This window comes from Onychostruthus taczanowskii, unplaced genomic scaffold (assembly GCF_017590055.1).
Source record: "Onychostruthus taczanowskii isolate IOZ18803 unplaced genomic scaffold, ASM1759005v1 scaffold4, whole genome shotgun sequence".
Classification (NCBI taxonomy): domain Eukaryota; kingdom Metazoa; phylum Chordata; class Aves; order Passeriformes; family Passeridae; genus Onychostruthus; species Onychostruthus taczanowskii.
The window spans coordinates 8,291,892-8,316,377 of record NW_024501459.1 but is presented as its reverse complement, the minus strand read 5'-3'; the positions used below and the strand labels follow the sequence as shown (position 1 = coordinate 8,316,377).

Genomic DNA, 24,486 nt, shown 5'->3' with positions numbered 1-24,486 from the left:
GGATGCAGCGGCCGCCGCGGGCCGGCGGGGCCGTGAGCGCCGGGGCTGCCCCCGCACACCGACAGGCAAGCTCCCATTCCTCTGCTCCGGAGAAAGGGATTTCGTTACTTGTCACCGGAGATACACGGAGGACAAGGCCTTTTAAAATCGATGCAAAATAATTCAGATTCGCTGTATTTTGCCCCCATAAGGAGCAAGGGAAAAGTTTATCTAAGGTTTCCACCTGTTTGTTTTCAGTTTGTGCGCTCTGCTCTGGCGTTTTCCATCTTTTCCTTGTCTGTGTGGGCAGGTTGCCTTCATCGCCATTTCATTCACACAGAGTATAAGACTAAAATAAATGTTGTGCTGGGGTTTTTTTTGTAAAAGATGTCAAACCAAACAGAGTATAAGACTAATGTTGTGCTGGGTTTTTTTTTTTTTTTGTAAAAGATGTCAAACCAGTCATGTCTTTGTAGTGTCATGTAAAAACACAAATGCATCTGCAGGCATTAGAAATACTGCACTAGAAGGGCTTTAGAAGCAACATAAATACTTTAAATTACTTTCACAGCCCTGTCCTCAACTCTCTCAGCACACCAGGTGGCAAGTGGGTGCTTGCAAAAATTACTGCGATTATTTTAAAAACCAAACCTCTTCCTTGTAACATTTTAAAAGGGAAATGACTGTTGCCCAGAGGCTTTTTATTTACTTTAGCTTTTAGCAACATTTTTTGGACCATGAGGTTTTGGCGATGCCTGGAATTGATGCACCTGGAATGGATGTCCTGATTACTCCGGGGAGAAGAGGGATGCTGCCCAGTCCCAGTGTGAAACAGAAGTGATCCTGGCTGTAGATCCAGGAACCACTATGATTTGGCTACACATATGTACATACCTACAGCAGATCCTTTTTTTTGTGTAGCAGATTTTCCCAGGCCATTTGCTGTTTTTGTTTGATAGGAAGTCTGACAGCAGGGAAATTTAATTCAGAGTGAAATCTCTAATTTCTGCAGCTGAAATTTTGTCCTTTTTTTCCACAGGCCCAGGATTTGATTTCATATAGATGTGAAGTTCCTAAACCAGAAGATCCTATTTCCAAGGGCACCCCAGGAGATAAGGTTTTTAGGTACGTGCATTACTATGTACTGTATGTCACTTGAAGTCATTTCAGTTATAAATGTGGTTCTACACCAGCACAGCAAAATCAAAATGTGTGTAAACCTGCCCTAGTCCTGTATTTCAGTAGAGGAGCAGGTATTTTTACTAACCCAGTCTGTCCCTATCCTTGGGTAATCCAGATTTTGCCAGTAATTGGGGAAGACTTCCTCCTACCAGTGGGATTTCGATGGGATGGCAGTGAGAAATCCTACTGTTAAACATAAATTGTTATTCTTCTGCCAGTGAAGATCATTGTAATTATCTTAAATGAATGTGTTGATGTCCATTTCTACAGTGATGATTTTTTTAAAACTAAAATGCATCTAGATCTGACCATGCCTTAACATGAACAATCAAACAATCACCAACAAAAAAGTATATAATGACTTTTTTTTTAAAGTTAGAGGCAACAGCCAATGTAAGGATCATTTTTCAGCCCTCACTCAAGATGAGCTCATGGAGTCTTAATGTAAGATTTATTTTATACTGATCATAAACACCACAATAAAAAGAATAGTGAGATTTTTTTTTCTCTTTGGTTTAGAGTTATAATGTGCATAGAATATTTCACAAATTATTTCAGTCTAAACTGTACTGCTACTGAATAGACCATTACATGATAATACTCTGTGCGCCACATTAATTGCAAATTAACCACAATTAATTACTAAAAATGATAACAATAAAAATATCTTCTAAATACCATCAAATTATAGCATTGCACAAAGGTTTATTTACAAACCTTCCCTTGTCTTCGATAGAAATCTTTGACCTCAGTGTGTGCTTGAAAAGCTCTGCAAAATCAAGAACTAATTCTTGTAAATGTATATATTCAGTCATTTATGTGCATCAATGTTATTTAAGCTTTTAATTGCACAGTATTTGGATGAAATTAAAAGGCTTAACAACTTGTTCCTGCCCTTGTCTAGCCAGGCTGTCATAGGAACAGACACGAAAGCCAGGATCTGGGACACCCACAAGGGCTGCTTGGCTGAGGACAACAGGATCAGGTATTATTCCAGCTAAGGAGTGCTGAACGTTGGGGAATATTGATTGAATTTAATTTTTTTTTTTTTTTTGTGGAACTGAATGAAGTAAAGGACTGTGAATTGTATTACAGGCAGAGGTGACTGACCAGCTTTACAAAAAGCTGAGAAAAGACCTTGAGGTCACTGTTTTCAGGTTTTCTTTAAATAATTTTTTGATGTTTTCAGAAGGTTATTTTGCCCCCCAATGGCCAAAATACATCTTACAAAATTCTTTTGAAGTTTGAAAAGTTTTTTCTTATCTACATCTTATGTAGATAAGAAAGAACAAGCATGTAATTTCTTTAGTAAAGTTAGAGTGGGAGGAAAGGAGAAGTCAGTTCCTGATCCTTTAAAATTATGGGCCAAGTTTTGCCCTTCAAAAACTGAGTCTGTGCTCTGTGGCTTCACTTACTGATGCATTTGAAAATTATATTTTTCTTTCCATAGTCCATGGAGCACTGATCACCTATAAGACTGTTCATAAAATGATTGCAGTGGAAATAGAAAACATACTAACAGTTCCACATCCCAAATCATAGAGTTTTTTAAATTGCCTTTAGCCTAATTTTTAGTTGATTGTAAATGGCAACCACTGTGGCAGTGCCTCTGGGTGGTGCCTGCTGGGTTTTCTCAGAAGTCATCTCTGAGCTATGAGTGACTCAAAAAATTTGCTTTGTGTAATACTGCAAAAAAAAAAAAAATCAAATACTGATCATTGCGAAGATTTTAACTTCTGTTCTGTACCCTTGTGTGATGCTGAATTTGTAAGCAGCGAGTGGAAAAGCAGCTCACAGAGCTGCCTTCCAGCTTTTCCTAGCACAGGGCAGCGCCTGCGTTTCTGACCATCCTTGTTTTCGGAACGTGCTGGCTCCAGCTCACCGCAGCATCTTCAGAGATGCTCTTGTTGCTTGCAGGACCCTCCACCGATGGACTGTGGGCCCTTAGCAGAGAGCAGCGAGGAGACCCGCAGCCCGGGCGCCGAGCCCGATTCCCCGCCGCCCTCCTCGGCCGGCAGCAGCTCCTCGCCGGCGCTGGCGGGCGCGCCGCGGGCCGGGGCCGCTCCGGGCCGCCCCGCCGCCGCCAACGCCGCCCGGGAGCGCAGCCGGGTGCAGACCCTGCGCCACGCCTTCCTGGAGCTGCAGAGGACGCTGCCCTCCGTGCCGCCCGACACCAAGCTCTCCAAGCTGGATGTGCTCCTCCTGGCCACCACCTACATCGCGCACCTCACCCGCAGCCTTCAGGATGAGGAGGAGTCACCGGGAGAGGGCTTGGGCGCGCTCCGCGGGGATGGATACCTCCACCCTGTCAAGGTAGGGGAGCTGAGGGGCAGCCACCACCTTCTGTCGGTGCGTGAGTACACCGGCCTTAGACACGTAATTGAAACGAAAGTTTTCTCGTCCCTGTACCTTGCCTAGAGGTATTACATGGAAATTCTGCCTGACTTACCGCTGGGCCTAGCGTTAGGGGTCTGATGGAAATACCTTGGAGCTTTGCTCCTCCAGCTTCAGGAACTTTGCACCAAAATATCAAATCTCGTGTAGATCCAAACCTGGTTTTTGGAAGTGAAGGTCAGCACCACAGGAGTCCTTGCATCTTCTTGGTCCTTGTGTGGAAACCTTGGTGATCCTCACAGACCCACTGGATTGTCACTATGATATTTTTATGAAAATCCTTTGCTAGGATTTTCTCCTATTCTAGATGAGAAGCTTCAGAAAAGAAATGTAAACAATAACTATCTGATAGCTGTGGAATGTGGTCTAGGCATTGTTTACCATCAGGTACATCTTTGGTCCATGTGAGTTGTTTCAGCTTAATAACCAATCAAAGATCCAGCTGTGTTCAGGCTGTGATTAGTCACAAGATTTTGTTATTCATTCCTTTCTATTCCTTTCCAACCTTCTGATGGATCCTTTATTCTTTTTAGTATAGTTTTAGTATATTATTTTAATATACTATAGTATCATAATGTAATAAATCCACCTTCTGAAACATAGAATCAAGATTCTCATCTCTTCCCTCATCCTGGGACCCTCGAACACAGCCATCACTGGATCCTGCTGTGAGGGGTGTACTTGGTGAGGTGACGCTGTCCCACAGCACGGATCCAGCCACGGCTGGGCCTGCTTTGGTTCTGCTGCCCCGGCAGCCCAGTGCCGACAGCAGCGTTAATTACCAGCCGTGTGTTAATTACTGCCATGAAGGTGCTCTTCTGAAGCATTTCTCTGGTTGGTATACACTCTTCCCTTTGTCAAAAAAAGTCACAGCAATGCAGAAGGGATGAGAAAGGGGAACTGCTCTCAGAGAGGAGCGGGCTGGAAGCTGTTTCCAAATGCAGCGCTCACTGACTGATGGGGCTCAGACACGGCAGGGTGTTTTCTTTGGCTCTGCTCACAGGGAGGGAGTTAGAGCACTGGGGTGTTTTCTTTTCTAAGAGTCTGAATTCAGAATGATTTAATTAAGATGAATTTGTGAAGTAATCTCTAATTTCTAAAAAGTGCCTAATTCACAGAGAGTTCCTTGTTCGCAATGTTGGTTGCTATATTTTACAGTATGATGTGACCGTAGGCTTCTGAGGCCATTTAAATGATTAGCAGACTCATAAAGAAAGCAAAACCTCTATATCAATTAGAAGATGGCTATAATTTAAGTAAAAAAATACTGTGATGTATTTAAAAATAAGTTCAAAATAGCTTCTGTTAGTTCCCTCAGTCAGAGTGAAAGGACACAGGTCTCTTATGGTACTTTTTATCCAGCTGCCAACTACTACAGGCAGAAAAATACTTTTGAATAGTTATTACAGCAGTTAAATGATCCAGACACCCGTTTCTCAGGCTACTGGAAGAGAGTAATACTGGATTCACTTAAGCAATTATTTTTTATGACTATATTTGATGAATGTGTCACGGTCAAATCCTAGTATGTGCTTCAGAAACCCCAAAAACGCAGGATATGAGACAACCTTTAAAGTTTTTAACTAAACTGATAGATTAAGCATAGTAAATGCAAATAGTGAAGAAACTTAAATATTAAAGTACAGTTGTGTGTACACTGAATGAAAAATATGGTTAATGACTTTGAACTTGGATTGTTTATTGGTGACAAACGCTTAACATCACACTTGAAATTGCTGAATGAGCTCGTGCAGTCTTTCTAAGTGAGAATATGTGGCTGCTTTAGTTCTTTGAACAGAAGAGCTGTGATTTTTCTGCAGCATTCTTAAGTTCCCCTTACCCACAGGAAAGGTGCCAGTCTGTTCCCAAAAGAGTCTTTAAAAAACTGCATTCTTTTGGAACAACGTGCTGGCTGCATTTCAGGTATTTTTGCATCCAAGTTGTCTCTTCAAGCATCCACCTCTCTAATAGTGACCTTGGCACAGCAAACGGAGCTGGGTGCTCCCTCCCAAGTTCTGGGTGCCCAGCTGTGGCCACCTGCACCACAGGGCTGCTTGCAGAGAGAAACCTGCTGGGGTTAGAAACTCAAGCTGTCAGAATAAATATTTAACACCAAGAGTAACTGATGATTCCAAAAATCAGTGAGTGTAAAGATGAACTGTGTCATCTGAAACCGCTGGAGCTGACAAGAACAAGATGCTGAGAGTGCTGAAGACTGCCAAGGTGCAATTACATTAAATTCCCTTAGACTCCCAGCCTTCAGCAGCAGCCCCTGTGGTGTTGTGGGGCCCAGCCAGCAGGGACAGGTGTGGGGCTGCAATCCCTGCAGATGCAGGTGTATCCCTGTAGCATCCCTGGTGCCTTGAGAAGGAATTCTTTGTTTTATTCTACTAACAGAACATCTAAGACACAAACTGAGCTAGACTGACTGGCCAGAAAGGCCTGGTCCTGTCTGCTGGGGCATGGCAGGGTTGGGAGCTGTGCCTCTCAATTAATTACCAAAGCAAATACCCAGGCTGAGCTCCAAACAAGCTCCAAACATTTTTCCATCGAATGACAAAAGAGGAACTGTTTGGTGATAGCAACAGTTTCCTATTTTCTTGTACTGTGATTCCATCAGATCTCTGCTGAGAACTGCAGTTGGAGTGCAAAGATCTCAGTGCTGTGCTTGTCTCCTCTCTTGCAGAAGTGGCCCATGCGTTCCAGGCTGTACATTGGAGCCACGGGACAGTTTCTGACTCACTCAGCACAAGGAGACAGCGCAAGCCATGGGGAAACATCAACATCTTCACAGATCTAACCTCCCTTCTTGCTTTGAAAAAAATGGTTATTTATTACACCTTATATAAATATATATTTAAGTTAAAAAATCAGTATCTACAGACAAAATGTAATTCCTGAAATGCTGTTTGTGAGGAGAAAGAATTGATTCTTAAATGTAATTAATACCTCATTAAGTTAACGTGACACATCATTGGTTTCTATCACTGCTGCCATCTGAATGAGGGAGAGCGGGAGAGCGGGAGGTGGTGACTGCAGCCAGTAGCAGCAAAGAGCTGCCAGCAGAGTGAGGTATCCCTGTCCTCTCTGGGACAAGCCCTGTAAGAAAAGAGAGGAGGAGTTATGTGCTAATGGCCAAGTACAGGGCAAAACAGGCTTGGGTGAAAAGAGAAGGGCAAGGCTAAAAATAGCAACTGTAATCCCACAGACTCTCTCCACTGCTTAAAGCCGATGGCAGAAATCCCCTGACCACGGCTGTCAGGTCAGGGCTCCAGCCATCGGATAGTCCTACACATTTGTAGCTATTGCTGGGAATATGGATGCATGTTCATGGAGTAAAAATGTGCTGAGAGACCTGTCCCCCCTGCACAGAGTGCTGCTGCAATTTGGGCACTGCTTGTACCCACCTGCAGGACCGTGCTGCATGTTACGGGCTCAGCCTGTGTTTGCTCCCCCGGCACAGCCACGTGTCTGCTCACCACACCACGGCTCATTTCTTTTAAGGGGCTCACATGAACCCAAAGTGTTGGCTTGTTCACTTAAACATCTTTATTTAGGCAAAAGACGTTGAAACTAAATGCACAAATGTCATCTGTTATATCTGTTCTGTAAAACATTGTACTTACATGGTTTGTTATTGCTGAGGTAAATGTTCTATTAAATATTATTCAGTGAATATTACAAACTTTGAGTTGCAAAATCTATTATCAGCTTCTCACTGTACACTATTTTACATTTATAGTACACTATAATATTCCACATTTATAGATGCTTCTTCTTTCTGAAAGCGTCATGGTTTAAATTTAAAAACTGTATTTAGAAAAACAAAAATATTAGCCAGAACAACTTTCATAAAAACAGCACAGTAAGGTCTAGAGCTCTCAACTGCCCCTGCAGCATTCTGAGCTTTTAACAAGATGTTATACCTGGAAGGGACAGTATTCAAGAATAGGAAGAAAAAAAAAAAAAAGATTCCTCAGTGTTTTTAAAAGGCTTATTCCTTTAAATGGCATTGAAAGATTCTGACTGCTTAACCAAGAAGCAGGGAGTCAGTTGGACAGGAAGAATTTCTTCAAATAAAGGGTTGTTAAACATTGGAATGGGCTGCCCAGGGAGGTGGTGGAGTCACCATTCTTGGAGCTGTTCAAGAAAAGTCAGGATATACCACTTCGTACCATGACCAAATTGACAAGGTGGTCATCACTCAAAGGTGATCAGTAGTGTTTTCCAATCTAGTTCATTTTGTAGTGCAACATGAAAAATGCTTTAGTAACAAGGGTTAAAAACAGGGAAAGTTATGAATGGATGGCAGAGAGAATACATCTCAAACTCTTTATCACTGAGCTGCAAGAACTGTATCAGTTTCTCATTGTACATTATGATATTGTGACTTTATAGATGTTGTCTTCTTTCTGAAAACTTTAAATTTAAAAATTACATTTAGGAAAAAAGGAAAACCAAAATACTACCAAGAACAACTTTTGTTAAAACGTATGGTAAAATCTGAGCTCTCCACAAGCCCTGCAGTATTTACAACTAAATATTTACAATGCTCTGAAGGCAGCCAGAGAATCAGAGCAGCAAGCACTGTAGCTGCTTACTGTAGCTGTATCCCTAAGACTTTTTCAGTATTTTATGGAATTATTACAGGCCTGTAAGAACATGCACAATTACAACAGCAGTTTTTCAGTTAAAAAGAATTCCCCGTATTTATGAGTGGGGATTTTTTTTCCCCTTGAGACAGATTATTCTGCATCAGAATTATGCCTTTCCTTCCAGAAGACAGCAGCTTAGGCAACACGCTCCCTTTGACCAGGGCAAGAGCTTTTATCTGATATAAATTTACACAGCAGGATAACAACAGATCCTCTGAACCTGCTTGCTTCAAACCTGATGTTTGGTTCCAGTGCTACTTTTCCTAGGAACAGTTCATATCCTCGTGTACTGAAACACAAGAATTTGGCATTTAACACTAGGAATATGCACGTGCCTAGGAACACAGCTGTAAAATGTTATAAACGAGACCAGGCTGCCGGTACTAAAGTGATTTCAGCATTTATTATAATAAAAAGAAAGGCCTAAAGCAAGGGGGCCCGCGGGCCGAGCAGGAGCGATCCCGTCGAGGATGCTGCAGCGCCGGCGCTGGCTCTTCCTCAGCAGCGACGTCCCCGATGTTCCAGGTGCAGCGGCACAGCTTCCCTGGCTCAGATGCCCCTTTTTATCCTGCTTTTTTTGTCCCTTTGGATTGCTCTCTTTTTGGACCCTTCATTTGCATTAAGGTTTTAGGCGCTTGATTGCCTATTACAGTTCTGTCCAGGGCGGCTCGTTTTGCTTGGGGAGTGGCACACTTTACTCGTGTGTATTTCTTACAGCTACGCATTTAACCCCTTTTACAATATAACAATCGAACTAGCAGTACATGCTAAACAATTATTAACTATTTCACAACAGTTTTTAACCTATTTTTAACAAAATGTTTATACACTGCTATCAAAAGCTGGCATTCTTCATGGAGGAACCTAAAAGATCTCGGCAAACTTCGGTCATCGTCATCACAGCTGTTCCCTCGAGGTCTGGGACAGCTGAACCTCCCGGGGACACGGCAGAGGCGCTGCCCGTACGGCACAAGAGCTCCGCTCCGGGCTGCCCGCAGCCAGAACTCCAACAGCGCCTGCGGACACGGATCACTTCCCCCGCCCATCCCAACCCCGCCCCTCGCCGCTCCCCCATATCCCTCTGCGCGCGCAGCAGGAAGGCGCCGCGCCCCGCCCCGTTCCGCCGGGTATTTAGCGGGATCCCGGGGGGGAGTTGGCCTTTCCCAGCGGGACGGAACCGGAGCGGTCGGGTCTGCCCGCCTCCAGTCGGGGTGCGTGCCTCGGTGGGTGCGGGGATGAATGTGGTGGGTCCCGGCCGGTATCTGGGAGGCTCCTTTTGGCGGCGGATCCCGGGCTGGCGAGGGGCGCCCCGGGGAACGGGGAGTGCCGGGCGTGGGACGTGCCCGTGCTGATCCGTGGCTTGGGAGCCGTCCCGCCGTGCCCCGGCCTCGGGCGTGGGAGCGGCAGCAGCGGCCGCCGAGTCTGATTAGTACAAATTAAAGGAGAGGAAGTTTAGGTTGGATATTGGAGGAAATTCCTTGCTGGGAGGGTGGTGCGGCCTCTGGAGCTGAGTGCCCGAGGCCATGGTGGTGTGTAAAGACGGGCTGGATGAGGCCTTGAGCAGTCTGGTCTAGTGGGCGGTATCCCTGCCCGTGGCAGGAAAGGGATTGGGGCTGGATGGTCGCTAAGGTCCGTTCCAGACCTTTTAATATTCTGTGGTTCCGTGTGGATCCGCGGCAGTCCGTGTGATCCGACAGCCGCCCGACCTCCGCCGTGCTCCTTGGAGCAGGTCCTGCCTCGGCAGTCCAGACATGTGCTCGTCTGAACAGTCGAGTGATTCCTGCCCTTCTCAGAGGGATTAGAAATGCTCCCCGGTGGGTAATGTGAGCAATCCCGACATGGCAGGTCAGAGCAATGGCTGTAATCTCAGGAATTGCAGGGATGGTTTTAGGTGCTTTTTTTTGACAGCCAAAGCTGTCACTTGAAAGAGGAGTGATTGTCACGCTGCTGCAGCCGTGCCTGTGTTTCCCCTGGGCGCTGGGGTGGCACAGTCACTCCAGCCACACGGGCTGCCCAGGAGAGCGGGTGCCGTGGGAGACCGGGATGGACCTAATTACCGTGTGCCACGTGGTGGTTACTTGGAGCTGTCTCTTGGCTCATCATGTCTTGAAAGGAATGGCAGACTGGACATCAGAGACACTTGGTTTTGCTGACAGATCGTTTTCATCAGCAAATACCTGTCATAATTCAAAAGATAAATTACCTTTTTTTCCTTTAGGGAATTGGGCAAGGGCTGTGAGGTGACCTAGACTGCCTTTGTTCAGGTTATAGGCACGGATCCGAAGTGGTGGGGTCTGTCAGGGACAGAGCCCCAGGAGTATCAGCAGCCTCTGATAAAGCTCTCCTGCGTTACAGACTGCACTGGGAGTGCTGACCTCAGTTCAACTGGTGCTAAAACATCAGTGAGTTCCCCAGAGTGGTGCTTGTGAACTGGGGTTAAAGGCTGTACCCTGCCAGGGTGCTCCTCTCCCCAGCCTGGCTGGTCATTAGGAGCACTGTACTTGTCCTGCAATTAGTCATTCCTTACACTGGAGCTTGTTTTAGGAAAATGGTCATGCCTCTGCTTAACCTTGATCTCAGCTGATGATCTGTCCCATGTAATTACATGAGAGCATGGGGCTCGTGTTTCTTGGACTGGCTTACTGTTCCCAAAGAAGTGTTAATGCTTTCTGCTGCTGGCTCAGCAGTGGAGCTCTCTGAATCAAACATCTTCTTTTCATTGTTTTAGGCAGAAAGTGAAGCTCAAGATGAGTTTGTTGCTGGCTTTGGAAATCCTCATGGACTCTGCCATGCCTTGCAAGCAGAAAGATGCCACATGAATTCTGGAGCTACAGAAGTAAGTATTTCTTATTGTACTTAAAGATGTTGAGGGAAGCATCATGAAATCCAGGTCAGAGTTCTGAAGCTGTTTAATGGCTTGCAAAGTCCCTTACAGATGGAAAAAAGAGAAATTTGATTGTATGTAGGGTTAAGAGATTGAAATCTTAACAAAAGGTATTATGGCAGCTAAAAAAATCTCCTAAGACTTGCTCCCCAGAACAAAGCCAGAGCAATCCAAGAATCCCAAAGGAGTCAAAAGGGAGAGGCTTGTATCAGGGAACCTAGTTTTTAACTGGGGTAACATGACTTCTGATTTAAAGAATTCATGGATGTTAGCTGAAACTGAGAGAATTAAGTGAAAAACAGTATGTTCAGATGACAATCCATGCTGGCACTTCAACTGTGTCAGTCTTGGAATGTATTCCAAAGGGAAAGGTGACTGTGGTAGTGAGCTTTATTTGTAGAAAGATACTTGGCATTTGGGGTTTGTAAGAGAGGGACTTGCATTTTTGTGCCTAAACAGGTCAGTCTTGGAATGTATTCCAAAGGGAAAGGTGACTGGTAGTGAGCTTTATTTGTAGAAAGATACTTGGCATTTGGGATTTGTAAGACAGGGACCTGCATTTTTGTGCCCAAACAGCTGTTTTTCCTCTTGGTTGTACTCAATCTGTTCTGTGCTTAGCAGTTAAAATGAAGGCTCTGCTTCAGCTTATGGAAGTACAACTCTTGAGACAAACTTGACCAACTCCCTTGTATTTAGTACCTGGAAAAGCTTTATATAGGCAGGAAACTGCTGGCATAGTGATGATGACCCTTTGCCGTTTACCCAACTGAATGTTGTGATGAGCAGTGTTGTATATCTGATGTGCCAGCTAATCAGTAGGTTTTTCCACTTTGATTTGCTCCTGTCATTTCTGATTTTATATTTTTTTTCCAAGGTTCTGTGACATCAGATGACCACCTCCGCTGTCTTCCAGCCTTGTGTGAGCACACAGGGCCAGAGGAGAGTCCACCACTTGTAGAAGTGTGGGTGTTTAAGGAGGTCAGTTGCTTTTTTACTGTCATCGTGCTCAGGCTCCTGCAGGCTGTTCTGCCATCCAGGGAAAGCCTGTACTGGCCATGTTGGCTACCCTCCTTTCCTTGTGGTACTGCTACAAGTCTTCCAATTTTCAGGAGCTCATGGGAGAAACTGGGGAGAAGCAAGGATAAAATGTTGTGCTCTTTCTGCAGAAAATACATTAGTACTACTTCTCAGAAGTAGTAATTTATAAAGGAGTTCTTTCAGTCTACGCTTAAAGAGTAATTTTCCTGGCATAATGATGAGACTTTTTTGCCGTTTACCCATCTGAATGTTTTTTGATGTGTATCTTGAGATCTGAAATGCCAGTGAGGGTAATACCTTTGTGTAAGATTAATTAGGGGTACAGGAAACTAACTCATTGTTATTGTTCTTAGCTTGAAAACAGCAGCCTGGAATGTGGAGTTCTAATGCACTTGGAAATGCTTGCATTGCCCTTCCTGCTCATCAGAAATACAGCTTGGTTCCGTAGTACAGCAGGGGAGTAGCTGTTCACTGAAAACAAATAATCCTGGAATGAAGTTCGGGGTAGAGTGTCACTCCAGAAAGAGAAGTGGCCCTCTGGGCAGTCTTAGAACTTACTATGAATTTCTGAGTGTATCAAATAAATGGATCAAAAGTGAATAAGGCAAAGACTAAAATGTGGGAAAATTTGTGTTTTCTAAATGAGTGTTTGCAGTGTTAGTAGTGGGTATGAATAAAATCTTGTATTTCTGTTTTCTGTAGCTTATTTTTTTTGTTGAGGCTATGGGAGCAATAGCACTCTGGTCCTGCTGGATGACATCCTGGATAGGAGTAACACAAACCTTAATTATTCAGCTTGTCCAGATTTGACAGGAAGTCTGGACAATTTTACTGCAGCTTTTTAATTTAAGATGTATCTCTTGGATGCCAGGCTTTCTGAGGATTATGCCTAGTGCTAGTGCTTTCCTTATATCCTTACTAGGAGGATGAAACACAGGAAAGCCCACAGCTGGAGAAGCATAGGGTGCTCCAAACACCTCATGCCCTAGTACACATTCTTCATTTGTTTTTACAGTGGGGTGGCGCTGGACTCACTGAGTTACCTGCCTCAAAAAAAAGACAAAGTTACCACGTTGTCTAATATTCTTTTACCTAACTGTAGCACTCTACTATTCCCTGCAGTCTATATAAAATAATGTGGAAACACTGGGTTTTGCAGGTTGGGAGGGTTTGGAGGGTTTCTTTTGCGGTTTGTTTTGTAGGCGTTTTTGTTTTGTTTGGGTTTTGGCTGCAGGAGCATCTGGCATCCTTGTCTAATCTCGTGTTGCTGTAGTGTAAAAGATACAAAACATGAAAAAGCAGTATGGTAATACTTTTATAATAAATTTCAAAATCTGTACACCATGAATAAGTAAAGACTGACTTAAACTATGAAAAGAAGATTTTTAATGTTAAAACTCCTTAACCATTTGGGTGATACATTTGAAAGGAAGCAACAAGAAAAACTGCAGCATTCAGGTAGCTGAAATGAAACATTAGATTCTGGTGGTTTAATTTTTACTTGTAGTCTCATTAAAAATCCTGAATCCTAAATCACTCCTTGCTTAGCTGTGAATGGAGAGTGGTAGCCAGGAAGAGAAGTTTGGTTGGGACTGTATTCTGAAGCCATGGCTTTCCAGGATGAAGACTTCCCTGCTGCCTTCAAATAACTCACAAAACTTGTAATTCAAGTCCTGTCAGCTATGCTTTATTCCTTGGTAAAACATCACTGAACTGTCTTCTGTTTTTTAGTAATTTTGGATTTCTAATTTATTTGGATTTTTTTTAGTAATTTTTTTTTATTTTTTTCTGTAGTCTCTCAAAAAGCCAAAACACTGAACTGTCTTCTGTTTTTTAGTAATTTTGGATTTCTAATTTTTTTGGATTTTTTTTTTAGTCTCTCAAAAAGCCAAAGCCTCAGGCTTTACTTAGAGTGGAGTTTTTACTCTTCATTAGTGTTAATGTGAATTCCTGGGCTATAGGCAGCAATAAACTTCAGCAGCTGATGGTGACACTGCATGAGGTAAATATCTCTCTGTTGCAGGGAGTTTTCATCACTGAGGTCAAATGGAAATACAGGATTGGGTGCTACACATAATGCAGATGTGCCTAGGCAAAGAAGAAATTAGGCTATAAGACTTGATATTTGCCAGTACTTTGAGGGGAAAAAAAGAGCTGTGATGCAAATTGCGTAGTAATACAGTCCTAGATCATAATTCTTGCCTTGCTTCCAAATCTGTGAACAAGTATGACTGATGCTTAATAAACCAAAAAACCTCCAACCCTTGTTTTTGGTTTTCCCAGGGAGGGAAATCTGCCCTTAGTTTAACCTGAGCCGGTGTTAGAGGGGCAATGCCTTAAATAAACCAGTATGAAGGACAGACTTGGTGCTGGTCTGTGGCCTCATTACATCATTACATACAGCACTGAGACAAGCTGACAGACTCCTCCAGGACCCATCCTCAGTGGAAGTTCTGGATTTTGATTTGAAATTACCTGCTATTGCAATCAATGGATGTAGCATTTTTGAATTTTTTCAGACTGACAAATGTGACAGTGATGCACCCAAGCACTATGGAGCTGTTGTGTGTTACTTACCGTGTTTTAGGGTCAGCGATGACTCCAGTAACAAGACTGCAATCACTGCATCTTCCTCAAGTACTGTCTGCCTTAAACTGAGCTTGGCATGAGCCTTAGCCAGTGAAATCCTGAGAGATCAATACAAGCATGTCAGAAATGAAAAATAACTGCAGGCATGAGTGCAATGTGTATTGCCCTGTGTCAAACACTTGCATAAATTAAAAGTGGGGTGGTTTTTCTCATACTTCAGCTGTGTGGTTACACTTATCACTGACAAAATACATATTATGCATGAACTTTTTGTGTTAAAAAGTGGAACTCGGCATGTTCCATTAATACTTCTTTTGCTCCCATAATAAAGCTGTATATATTTAAATCCTTTTTTTTTTTTTCCCCTTGATAGCTTTAATAATGATACATGTGTTATAAATGGCTGGGTTGGTTTGGTTTTGTTTTTTTGTTGGTTTTTTTTGTTTGTTTTGTTTTGTTTTTTTTTGCCTGGCAAAGTTGTTTGAACTTTCTTTTAGCAGTGTCAAAATATAAAATAAATGGCATTCATAAATAGTAAGATTATTTATGCTTGAACGTATTAAACAAGCTCCTGAGCAGATTAGCACAATTTCTCTTTGAAAATGGAAAGTAGGACGTACAGAATTTTTAGTGCAGAGGCTGATAACGTTGATCCGTGAATGGAATCTCTTCTCACCCTGCGACTTGCAAGATAGTAGCCCTGAATGAGACTTTCTGCTTCTGAACTCAGTTCAACATGAAGATTCCTAGCATGCAAAATAAACTAGAGAGAAGGCATACATTTTAAATATTGAACAGGAAAATAAGGAATTTACCTTTTTTCACACCTTTTCATATACCAATGGCCTAGTAATACCATATATTCTAGCAATAGCTTTACTAGTAAAGACAGTTGTCACCATTTGGCTATACTGAATAAAAAAAAAATATGAAAGATGATAATAGGGACACATCTTGGATAGTAAAAATATTAGAGAATGGTTTGGGTTGGAAGATTATTCCATTACAACTTTACTCCAATGGGGCACTTTCCACTAGACCAAGTGGCTCAGAGCCCTGTCCAGCCTAGCCTTGAACACTTCCAAGTGGGAATCATCTGTTACGCTATAACTATTGACAATTTAATTAGAATTCAATGTTAACATCTACTGGTTGAAAACCTTTTGGTCAAAAACAGATATTGGAGATCTGTTCTCTGTATAACTGTTAGTATGTTTTCCAGAAGCACTCTCAAACTGTATTTATTATACTGACCCTTTTCAAGATCTGAAGCTGCTTTTGTCAATGATCCAAATGGTGCTAGTGGAAATGTGGGGGAAAGGGTGGAAAGTAATTATTAAAAGTAAGCAGACAGCAGAGGGAACTTTCTGATGCCAAACCCAGTAAGATATTCACAAATATAATGCCTCTCGTATAATTTGTTACCTCCTCATAATCCTGTGTTCTGAACTGCTGTGAGACTTTGTACAGCATGGCTTCAGGATTAATGGCTTTTTTCAAGGTATGATGTACAACAGGAGAAGACAGGCGACAGGAGGGAAACTCATTGTAGATCAAGAGCCCAAAACCATCTACAAGGTTAACTGGAATCAAACTCACATCCTAAAGAAAAGATCCATAGAAAGAAAACATCTACTTTATTTTGGGCTTTTGACTTAAAGAAGCATCACAGTGTTTTATATCTGAAATATCCCATATCCACTTATACTGCAAGATTATCTAATGAATTACCTGTACCACTTGGTAAAATGTTGTTTGAATGACACCTACATTTTTGGGAAAGCTATCTCATTTTAGAAGATACTTGATTTAAAGTTACTTAAGTTGTGACTTTCTGGGAAATGCTAACAAGTTTTATTGTTTTCATTATTGGTGGAAATAAACACCAGCGACAGCTATGGCACAGTTCCTCTCATAGCAAGGCACGTGCTTTACCATCTGTCCAATTAGAAAGTTCTCCTTTTGTATATGTTTCTTTGAGGAAGAGTCCACATCTACAAAGGACCAAAAGTTGGTCTGAACTGAAACAGTAACTTGTTGGTCAGCCTCTTCTCCATACTTCTTCCCAGGAATAAATACTGTTGTTGTTCTGCTCTCTAGCACTAGGACAAGACAAAATTCATCAGTTACGTGATGGATTTAGCTTAGCTATAAATTCTAGCCCCACACACATCTGAAATCAGTCATGATTAATGAATGTCTGTAGTGTAGCAGATATAAATTTACAGGACCCTGGCTTTTTTGTCCTTGTGTCTTACACAGACCAATTAAAAACAGCGTAGAGATTTTTGCAGCATTTGAGGGCCATAAGCTGGGGAACAAACCTAGCCTTGAATTTGCATACTTGTTTACTTCTGTCCCCTCATTTGTTAGGAGGTGGGAGATTACCAGACTGTAGAAGTTCAAGTTTATCCTTTTTATATGAACTTAAGTCTCCTATGTAACAGATGCCACCCTTGGCCAGCACAGCGCTGCAGGCTTGAATACTGGCACTTCCAGTTCCGTGTTTATCTTTGGACACAGAAGGAAAAATGTCACTGGAAGGTGGGTGTCGTATGCCACGGGGCAGAAGACATAAGCTGTAATTCAGAAGCCTGGAGGATTAAATAATTCTGTCAGTCATAAATTGTTAAATTATTAACTTCTAAAAAAACTTGATAAGTATTAAGACACACTTAAAAAAACAACAAAAAATCCTTAACATGAAACCAGCATCAAAACTAATTGTTTAAATACAAAAGGTTCATCAAGCCTGCTTTCTAATAGCTGTTGTCAAGACACTATTTCTTAAGGATTAAACATGTGGCAAATCATGGGTTGCAGAAGTGAATCCTAGGAAATCAAAGTTGTCTTGTAATGTAACCCCACATTGTTAACTCCTCTTTCTATTCTACAGAAACTTTTCCAGCGATTTAAAAGTTTAGAGGATTAGTAATTCTGGCCATCTGGGAAAAATGAAAAGGCTGGAACTTGCAAGCTCTGCCTTCCTGAGTTACACACTCCCCTCCAATTCTTTTGGAGAAAGAGGCTATAAAAAATCTTTTTCATCCCCTGTACTATGTTCCTTGGCACAGGGAGGTTGCAAATTGTCTCTCTGGTTCTACAATCAAAGGCTCTTAATGATTTTAAGATGTCAGAGTATGGTTTGCCCCACTAATATGACCTGGGAGAAAATTACTAAGTAAAATTAGTAAGAATTAGTAAATAGGTATTGCACCAATGGAAATATGTAGGAAATGCCTACTTTGACAGGCTGCTTATAGTGAATACTGTGCACATGAAAGACAGTACAAATTACAATATCAATGATGATTTACAGTGTGCAACTTTAATATTAACCAGATGTTTTGATTCTTAAAACACTGAACTGCTGTTTGTCTTATGAAATCTTAAACTGGGAGAAAAGAAATTTGCAGTTCATGTTTTTAAAAATTTGAACTAATAATTCCTACAACTAAATTTTAAAAAGGTCAAAGTTTTGGGATTTTTGCACAACAAAAAATATTAATTAATTGGTTGAATAGCTTCCAAGTGAAAATAAAATCCATGCCCCTTTCAGAGATCTTAAGTTATGAAAGGAGAAAGTAATCTTGCTTAAATTAATGTAAATCTGAGCATATTGTATTTTTCTGCAGTGTATGTAAAATTGTGTTAACAGTTTATTGTTGCATGAAATAGGTAAATACATAAAATGCATAGTGAAAAATATTGAAAGATAACAACAAGCAGATTTATGGTTATGTGTAAAGATGCATTTGAATTCTGATACCATATTTGAATGGCTTTTGTGAAAAAGAGATAAAAATGTAAGTATCTATTTATACACTGCTTAATTATTCAAAAGGCTGATAGCTGGGAATCAGTGATGAGAGAGCTTACATTGACACAAGGTTTGAAAATATGAGCTTTTTTTTTTTTTTTGTTACCAGCTTCTGGGACAGCCTTCAGTTTTGATTTTAGGAGAACGAGCTTTTATCTGAGCTCTACAAAACAGTGCTAGTGTTATATTCTTACTGTACTCTTACAAGAGTTTTAGGAGATTTTACAATTAATGAAGTTCTGATCTCGAGTTACGTGAAAGAAACAAAAATGTCCAAGGGATAAAAATTGAGTACTTAACTAAGCTGGAGCCTTGTATATTCTTTTAAAACAAAGACTCTAGCTCTTCATGTAAGACCAATCCTATAATCTTTAAAAAGACTAGATTTTAAATTCTAATTTAGGTGAAAAAAGAAAGGAATCTCTTTACCTGTCAATTACTAGCGTGTCACTTGTCATAATCAAGAGATCCAGATAATCTGCATTTTCTTTTTCACATGTCTGTACTAGACTCAGCAATATTGCAAGTTTAAGAGTATTGTAAGTGCCTGGTGGAACAACTTGAGAAGCAAAGATGTTGGCCAGGACAGCACTAAACCTCCAGCGTGAACTTGAAGTCAGTGAGAGCAGATGCTTAAAATTGTCACTGACAAAAGAAGGACCTAATGGAAACAAAGTACAGGTGAACAAACACATTAAAGAAACCTGTGCAGGTAAGTTAGAACAAATCACCATTGAATTCTTGATACAAAAGCTTACCAAGAACAAATACATCTTTATATTAAGCACAAATTCAGAATTTAAGCATCTGACACTGTTAATTTTGCTTGTAAAAAGGTAGCAGACATGATCTGTTAGAATTGATTGCAATAAGAAAGGGAAAACAAACTGAAATATCAGGTTCATTTTATATGATTACAACGTACTTTCCAATGGATAGGAGAAGATGGAAAGAGAAGTTGAAGAAATACTACATAATTAGGGAGTTTGCCAATGTATGGAAAGCGGGCAAAAGCAGATATTCTCAAATAACAGCAAGTACACATTTCAGACTGTAAGAGGAAAGTCCCTGAGTGGTTTTATATTCTGGACCTCTAGATAATAAAAAACACTGCTAATTCTCAAGATTTTTTTCTAGGAGGTTTTCCAAGGTTTAAGTCAATTTTAATGGAACTTTCTTACCATTTGGTTTATAGAGCTGTACACTATTGACTTCTATACATGCAGTCATTTGTAGGCCGTTATGTACACAAGCTGGAATTCCTATAATCCTGTAGTGGTTTCCTATTGTCATTTTATTGGCCAGTTCATCTGCAAATAATAAAAAACTAAGTGCAGGGGGGCAAAGCTACAGATATGTTAGGGCATAGAAACAGTTTTAAAGACATGGTCAGAAAACTTCTACACATTCTGAACGTTTGATTTTATGTTTTAACATTGGCAGAAAACAGCTGGAGGCCAGATTAATAATGGACTAGAATAAAATGAAACATACAATTTTAATTATTTAGTGCAAAAGATAAGGAAGGCACAGCAGGTTAGGGAAAATAAATTTCATGATAAAGAAAAATGACAATGCATTTAGTCCTGCATTGAAAAGCAAATGGATAGTTTTTTGCAAGTATATTTCCTACTCTGAAGTTTGTGGCATCACCATTATCAGTCACAATATCATTATAGGACATATGTCCTATAAAATGTCAGAGAAAAAACACAACACCATAAAAAGGAGATCCAAACTACACAGATTTCAAAAAGACCCACAAATAGCTTTGTGAACCTTTATATTTCTGTGCACCTTAAGAAACCAAATCCCATTTATTTTTTGAAAATGAGAATTAGATCCAACCAGATCTCAATCTCAGCCTGAGAAACAGTGTAAGCACACTGAGCACTAGAGCCAGCAGAAATTTACTGCATGCAACTCTCAGTATCTTGACCATAGATTGTTCTATAAATTTTTATTACAATTTTACTACTACTCATTCTTTCTATTTAGTTTTCAATAAATGAACCATATAATTCCATAGACTTTTGAAATGGATGAGGATTTTTTGTTGCTTGTCTCCGTGTTTTTTGGGGGTCTTAAGAATTAATGGAAGTACATTGCTGAGTTGTGATTTTAGTTATATATTAACATTAGAAATCATTTAATGTTTGTGGTGGATGGCAGTGGTAGTAGAAGCCAAAAATCCTGATGGAATGTGGAAAACAGCTAGATTGAGGAAGGATGTTAAATATACATGAAGTTAGTAGAGAACAGCATGACCAAAGGAAGTAGAAAGGAGGAAAAAACAGGCAACAGTTAGAATGATGCACTGCTGAGCTGGCCAGCGGATTTTAATTAAATGGAGGTGTAAAAGTAACACCAGAATTTTTCTATGTACACTCCGCAATCACCTGTGCACACTGCTTTGTCACCTAGCTATTTTTTATAATTAATTAATTCATAATTAAGGGGAGTAGCACAGAAAGAACTGCAATGTAAATAATGACTTTCACCATTTTAGAAAAAGAAAAAAAAATAGAGCTACAATTGCAAGGTATTATTATAGATCAATTCTAAAACATTTTGACAGAACTCTGAAGTTCAGCTTACCTCTCAAGAACAATGTAAATGCCTGAATCCTAAAGTGTGATTTATCAATGGAATATCCTTTCAAAGCATTCAGAATTTTAGCATCAATCATTTCAACTATTTGTTTATCTTTCAAAACAAAGGCAAAGAAAAAGGTTAATTCTATTGAAAACATCTCTTTTTAAAAGACTGGTGTATTTTAAGTGGGCTTTTTCCACTTAAGTATTTTGTTTGCTTGTTGTATAACAGAAGTAGGAAACGACCAGATCTAGAAGTAAGATTACATAGATCCTACCACCAAGTACTCTAAATTTCATGTCTTCCTGCAGTGGTGAAGAACACAAGGTACACACAAAATCAGTCCTCACTGTAGCAGACTCTGTAGCTCCAGGACAATGCACTCTGATGCACCTAAACCCTAAAATAAAAGGCAATAATTTACCAACCATTTAAAAGGAGGGCATAGCTTTAGTTTTAAATTTCCCATGAAGAACAGAAGCAATTAAAATACTGGATAGTGAAATTCTACATTTATTACTTGTTTGTTCAGATGAGCCTCCCTTACATATGCCACTAAAATAACCCATCTAATTTACTGTGTTTGGCCACGAGATGGCAGCTTCCCACTGCACATTCCCAAAATGAACAGCTTGGCAGGCCTTTCTTGAGGAGTGAGCCACTTCTGCCTGGCGTGGGAATGACATATGGATAGTCACTATGAGAGGTACGTGTCCTCGTAAAGATGTCTGTGTGACTTAAACTGCAGTCTCCAAACTTTGGGATTTTGCATCTCTTTTGTGTCTGTGCGGTCTCTTACAGAAGAAGCAAAAAAACAGCCTTAAAAGTAGTGCCTTAGGGCCTCTCTCTGCAACGGGGCAAGCAGCTCAGTAATGCTACTCCAAGCAGTCGTTCCACAGAAGCCGGCTACTCATCAAAGCACCACTTGTTCTATGCCAGAAGCTTTTGCTTGTTCTGTGGTATTTTTTTATAGACAAACAGTTTCCAAGGAAAAAGGTATGTAGCTTATTTACTTTTGAGATATTTTATTGCTATTTAAGATATTTAAGTATTAAGTTATTTAAGGTATTAAATATGTTCAAGTTCTACACGTGACTTATGTTTTCTCCTATAAACGATCTTCAGCATAAGGAAAAGGGACTGCTGGCATAGCTGTTCTTCCAAAACATTTAATAATGCTGAGCAAGTCCACTCCTTTCAATTAACACAAATCCTGCTCTGTTCATTACAAAAATGTATGCATAATAAAACTATATAGGAAAATACCTTTGTTAGGCTAGGTTTTTAATGTCTTATTACCAAATTTATTTAAAAGCTTTTGAAATACTACTGATTAATTTTTATATTTCTTACTACCTTCAGAGAATGGACAGGTTTCCTCAGTACAAAGAAATCTTGCTCCTTGTGTGTATTTTGTTACAGTTCCCATTGCAATCACTATCCCTTCAGACATATAAAATCTTTGAGATGTGTGATTAAAGGGATATGCAGAAAGACTCAGAACATAACTCGGTAAAGGTGGCAAATGTGTTGGTCTCAGCAATATACTGATCTAGCAAGAGACACGATAGCATTAATATCATAAAACCATATTTTTATTTAAAACTGCTTTACTTTTCATAGACAAACACACAATGTGATATATAACTTGAAAAATTTCAGAAACACATGAAGAGTAACTAGGTTTCATATTAATTAATCTCACAATTGCAATGTAGTAGGGTGAGACTTCCAGCTATTTTTAATCATAAATAATACTGCAACCAAAGGGAAAATGAAAACTTAATACAACAATATTTGTTAATATTTCACTATACTTAGAAGATTCAAGATCTAAATGGAGAAAACCAATGTAGACTTACCTGGGCTTCTGTCTGTAATTGTTCAATTAATGATAATGTCTTAATAGCTACAAAGCATACCTGTGATGGAAAAATAACTTCATTTAAAAAAATGAAAATCTTGTTAAAATTTACATGATGCACTTTTGTCTGCTCATCTATTATACACTTACTGACTGAAAAATCTGTGCAGCTTGTAGGGGATTATGAAGAATATAGTTTCCAAGAGTTGCATCCAATTCAGCAACGTCAGAAGGATTAATTGAAATTACGAAACGATAAACAGCATAACTTTGTTTTGAGTCTGTAAGAACAAAAGGTATTTTAAAATAATGGATTTGTTAACATAACATTATGTATCAATTCAACAGACTGTGTATTGAGTAATACCGTTGTATTTTTTGCAATCATGCACAAATTTCTGAAGGCCACCGCTTCTGTCAAGGTAGACAAGGACAACTTCCTTCATCTTCTGTATTTCAGGATCCATCTTCCAAGATCTTTGCACACTTTATCCAACTGTGGGAATAAACCATGAAGAAATGCTGGTAGCACTGGCCATGCTGTAACAGTAATAATAAAGGTACGTACTAACAAAGCCACACAAAATTAAAATAGTCTCTTTTTCATGCTAGGCAATTCTTGAAGGATTTTTAAAATTCAGTTCAAAGCTCTTTCCAATGACTGACACATACTCTATTTCTAGAGTAAATTTCTGAAGAATGCTCTAGTGTTTTCATTTCTTTGGTGAATTATTTCACTCTCCTAATTCCCTAACCCATGAAATTAAATCTGTTTAATTTAACCTCCCCTGTAGATTTTTTAATCAGTCTATCAAAATTTTGGTGAATTATTTCACTCTCCTAATTCCCTAACCCATGAAATTAAAGTCCCTGTTTAATTTAACCTCCCCTGTAGAATTTTTAATCAGTCTATCAAAAGTAATTCTTAAAATTTTATCTCCCTTATTTGAGAAGTCTGTCATAGCTGTTAAAAGTGTGAAACTGGGCAACATCCCTTTTCTTAAAATCTGACTTTCCTACCCTGCTGTGATCTCCTGTAGCACCCACTTAAGGTGCTGATCTTGCACTTACTTCCATGCATGTACACAGACCTTCAATTCTGATTCCCACTAGTAAAGCTTTTACAGCTACGGTTTTGGTTTGGTTTTTGACTGACCTTTCTCTTTAGTGTGATTTTCATTGTGTATTACTCACATATTTTTCTTTTTTTTTTTAAGAGTAGAGTCTTGTACCATGAAGCACTACTTTGCAGAATTTAGAAGGAGAATTACTAAGGCCAAAATATGGTATTTTGTATATATGCATCTGTTTCAATGTCTTTCGTATTTTCTTCTGCAAAATGTCCTTAGTTCTCTCTGTAGATGACCAATATGAAACAACACTCGAATCTTCAAAAATAAGACAGCTGCCTGGTAAAGGATAGGACAGGGAATTACTGAGCTGATGAGGGATCAAAGCTCACAGCATATGAGAGATTCCCTGTAGG

At 40.1% G+C, this 24,486-nt stretch overlaps 2 protein-coding genes, 2 long non-coding RNA genes and 1 other non-coding gene across 6 annotated transcripts; 4 read left to right on the top strand and 1 right to left on the bottom strand.

The window, feature by feature from the left end:
• The first annotated feature begins 3,090 nt into the window (after window positions 1–3,090).
• On the top strand, window positions 3,091–6,355 carry TCF24 (transcription factor 24). Its single transcript, XM_041412972.1, has 2 exons — window positions 3,091–3,474; window positions 6,242–6,355. The coding sequence occupies exons 1-2, from the start codon at window positions 3,091–3,093 to the stop codon at window positions 6,353–6,355; spliced, it is 498 nt and encodes a 165-aa protein (XP_041268906.1).
• Window positions 6,356–9,311: 2,956 nt separating this feature from the next.
• On the top strand, window positions 9,312–12,826 carry LOC121340097. Its single transcript, XR_005953257.1, has 4 exons — window positions 9,312–9,421; window positions 10,939–11,046; window positions 11,969–12,072; window positions 12,486–12,826. It is a non-coding gene; the product is annotated as an uncharacterized LOC121340097 (long non-coding RNA).
• On the top strand, window positions 12,338–12,418 carry LOC121340370. The gene has a single exon (XR_005953290.1). It is a non-coding gene; the product is annotated as a small nucleolar RNA SNORD87 (small nucleolar RNA).
• A 1,124-nt stretch (window positions 12,827–13,950) lies between the features above and the next one.
• Window positions 13,951–23,477, bottom strand: MCMDC2 (minichromosome maintenance domain containing 2). The gene is made up of 14 exons (XM_041412520.1): window positions 23,368–23,477; window positions 23,151–23,281; window positions 22,999–23,058; window positions 22,493–22,688; window positions 21,414–21,536; window positions 21,140–21,247; window positions 19,723–19,851; window positions 18,971–19,202; window positions 17,110–17,315; window positions 16,657–16,823; window positions 16,147–16,323; window positions 15,342–15,484; window positions 14,710–14,819; window positions 13,951–14,220 (listed from the first exon to the last, which is right to left on the bottom strand). Exons 1-14 carry the CDS (start codon window positions 23,465–23,467, stop codon window positions 14,054–14,056), a joined length of 2,049 nt encoding a protein of 682 aa, XP_041268454.1. The 5' UTR covers window positions 23,468–23,477; the 3' UTR covers window positions 13,951–14,053.
• Window positions 17,140–23,560, top strand: LOC121340098. Of its 2 annotated transcripts, none has more exons than XR_005953259.1 (5): window positions 17,140–17,265; window positions 19,051–19,253; window positions 21,731–21,842; window positions 21,938–22,132; window positions 23,461–23,560. It is a non-coding gene; the product is annotated as an uncharacterized LOC121340098 (long non-coding RNA). The 2 variants fall into 2 exon arrangements; XR_005953258.1 differs by having other exon boundaries at window positions 21,669–21,842.
• Window positions 23,561–24,486: the final 926 nt, after the last annotated feature.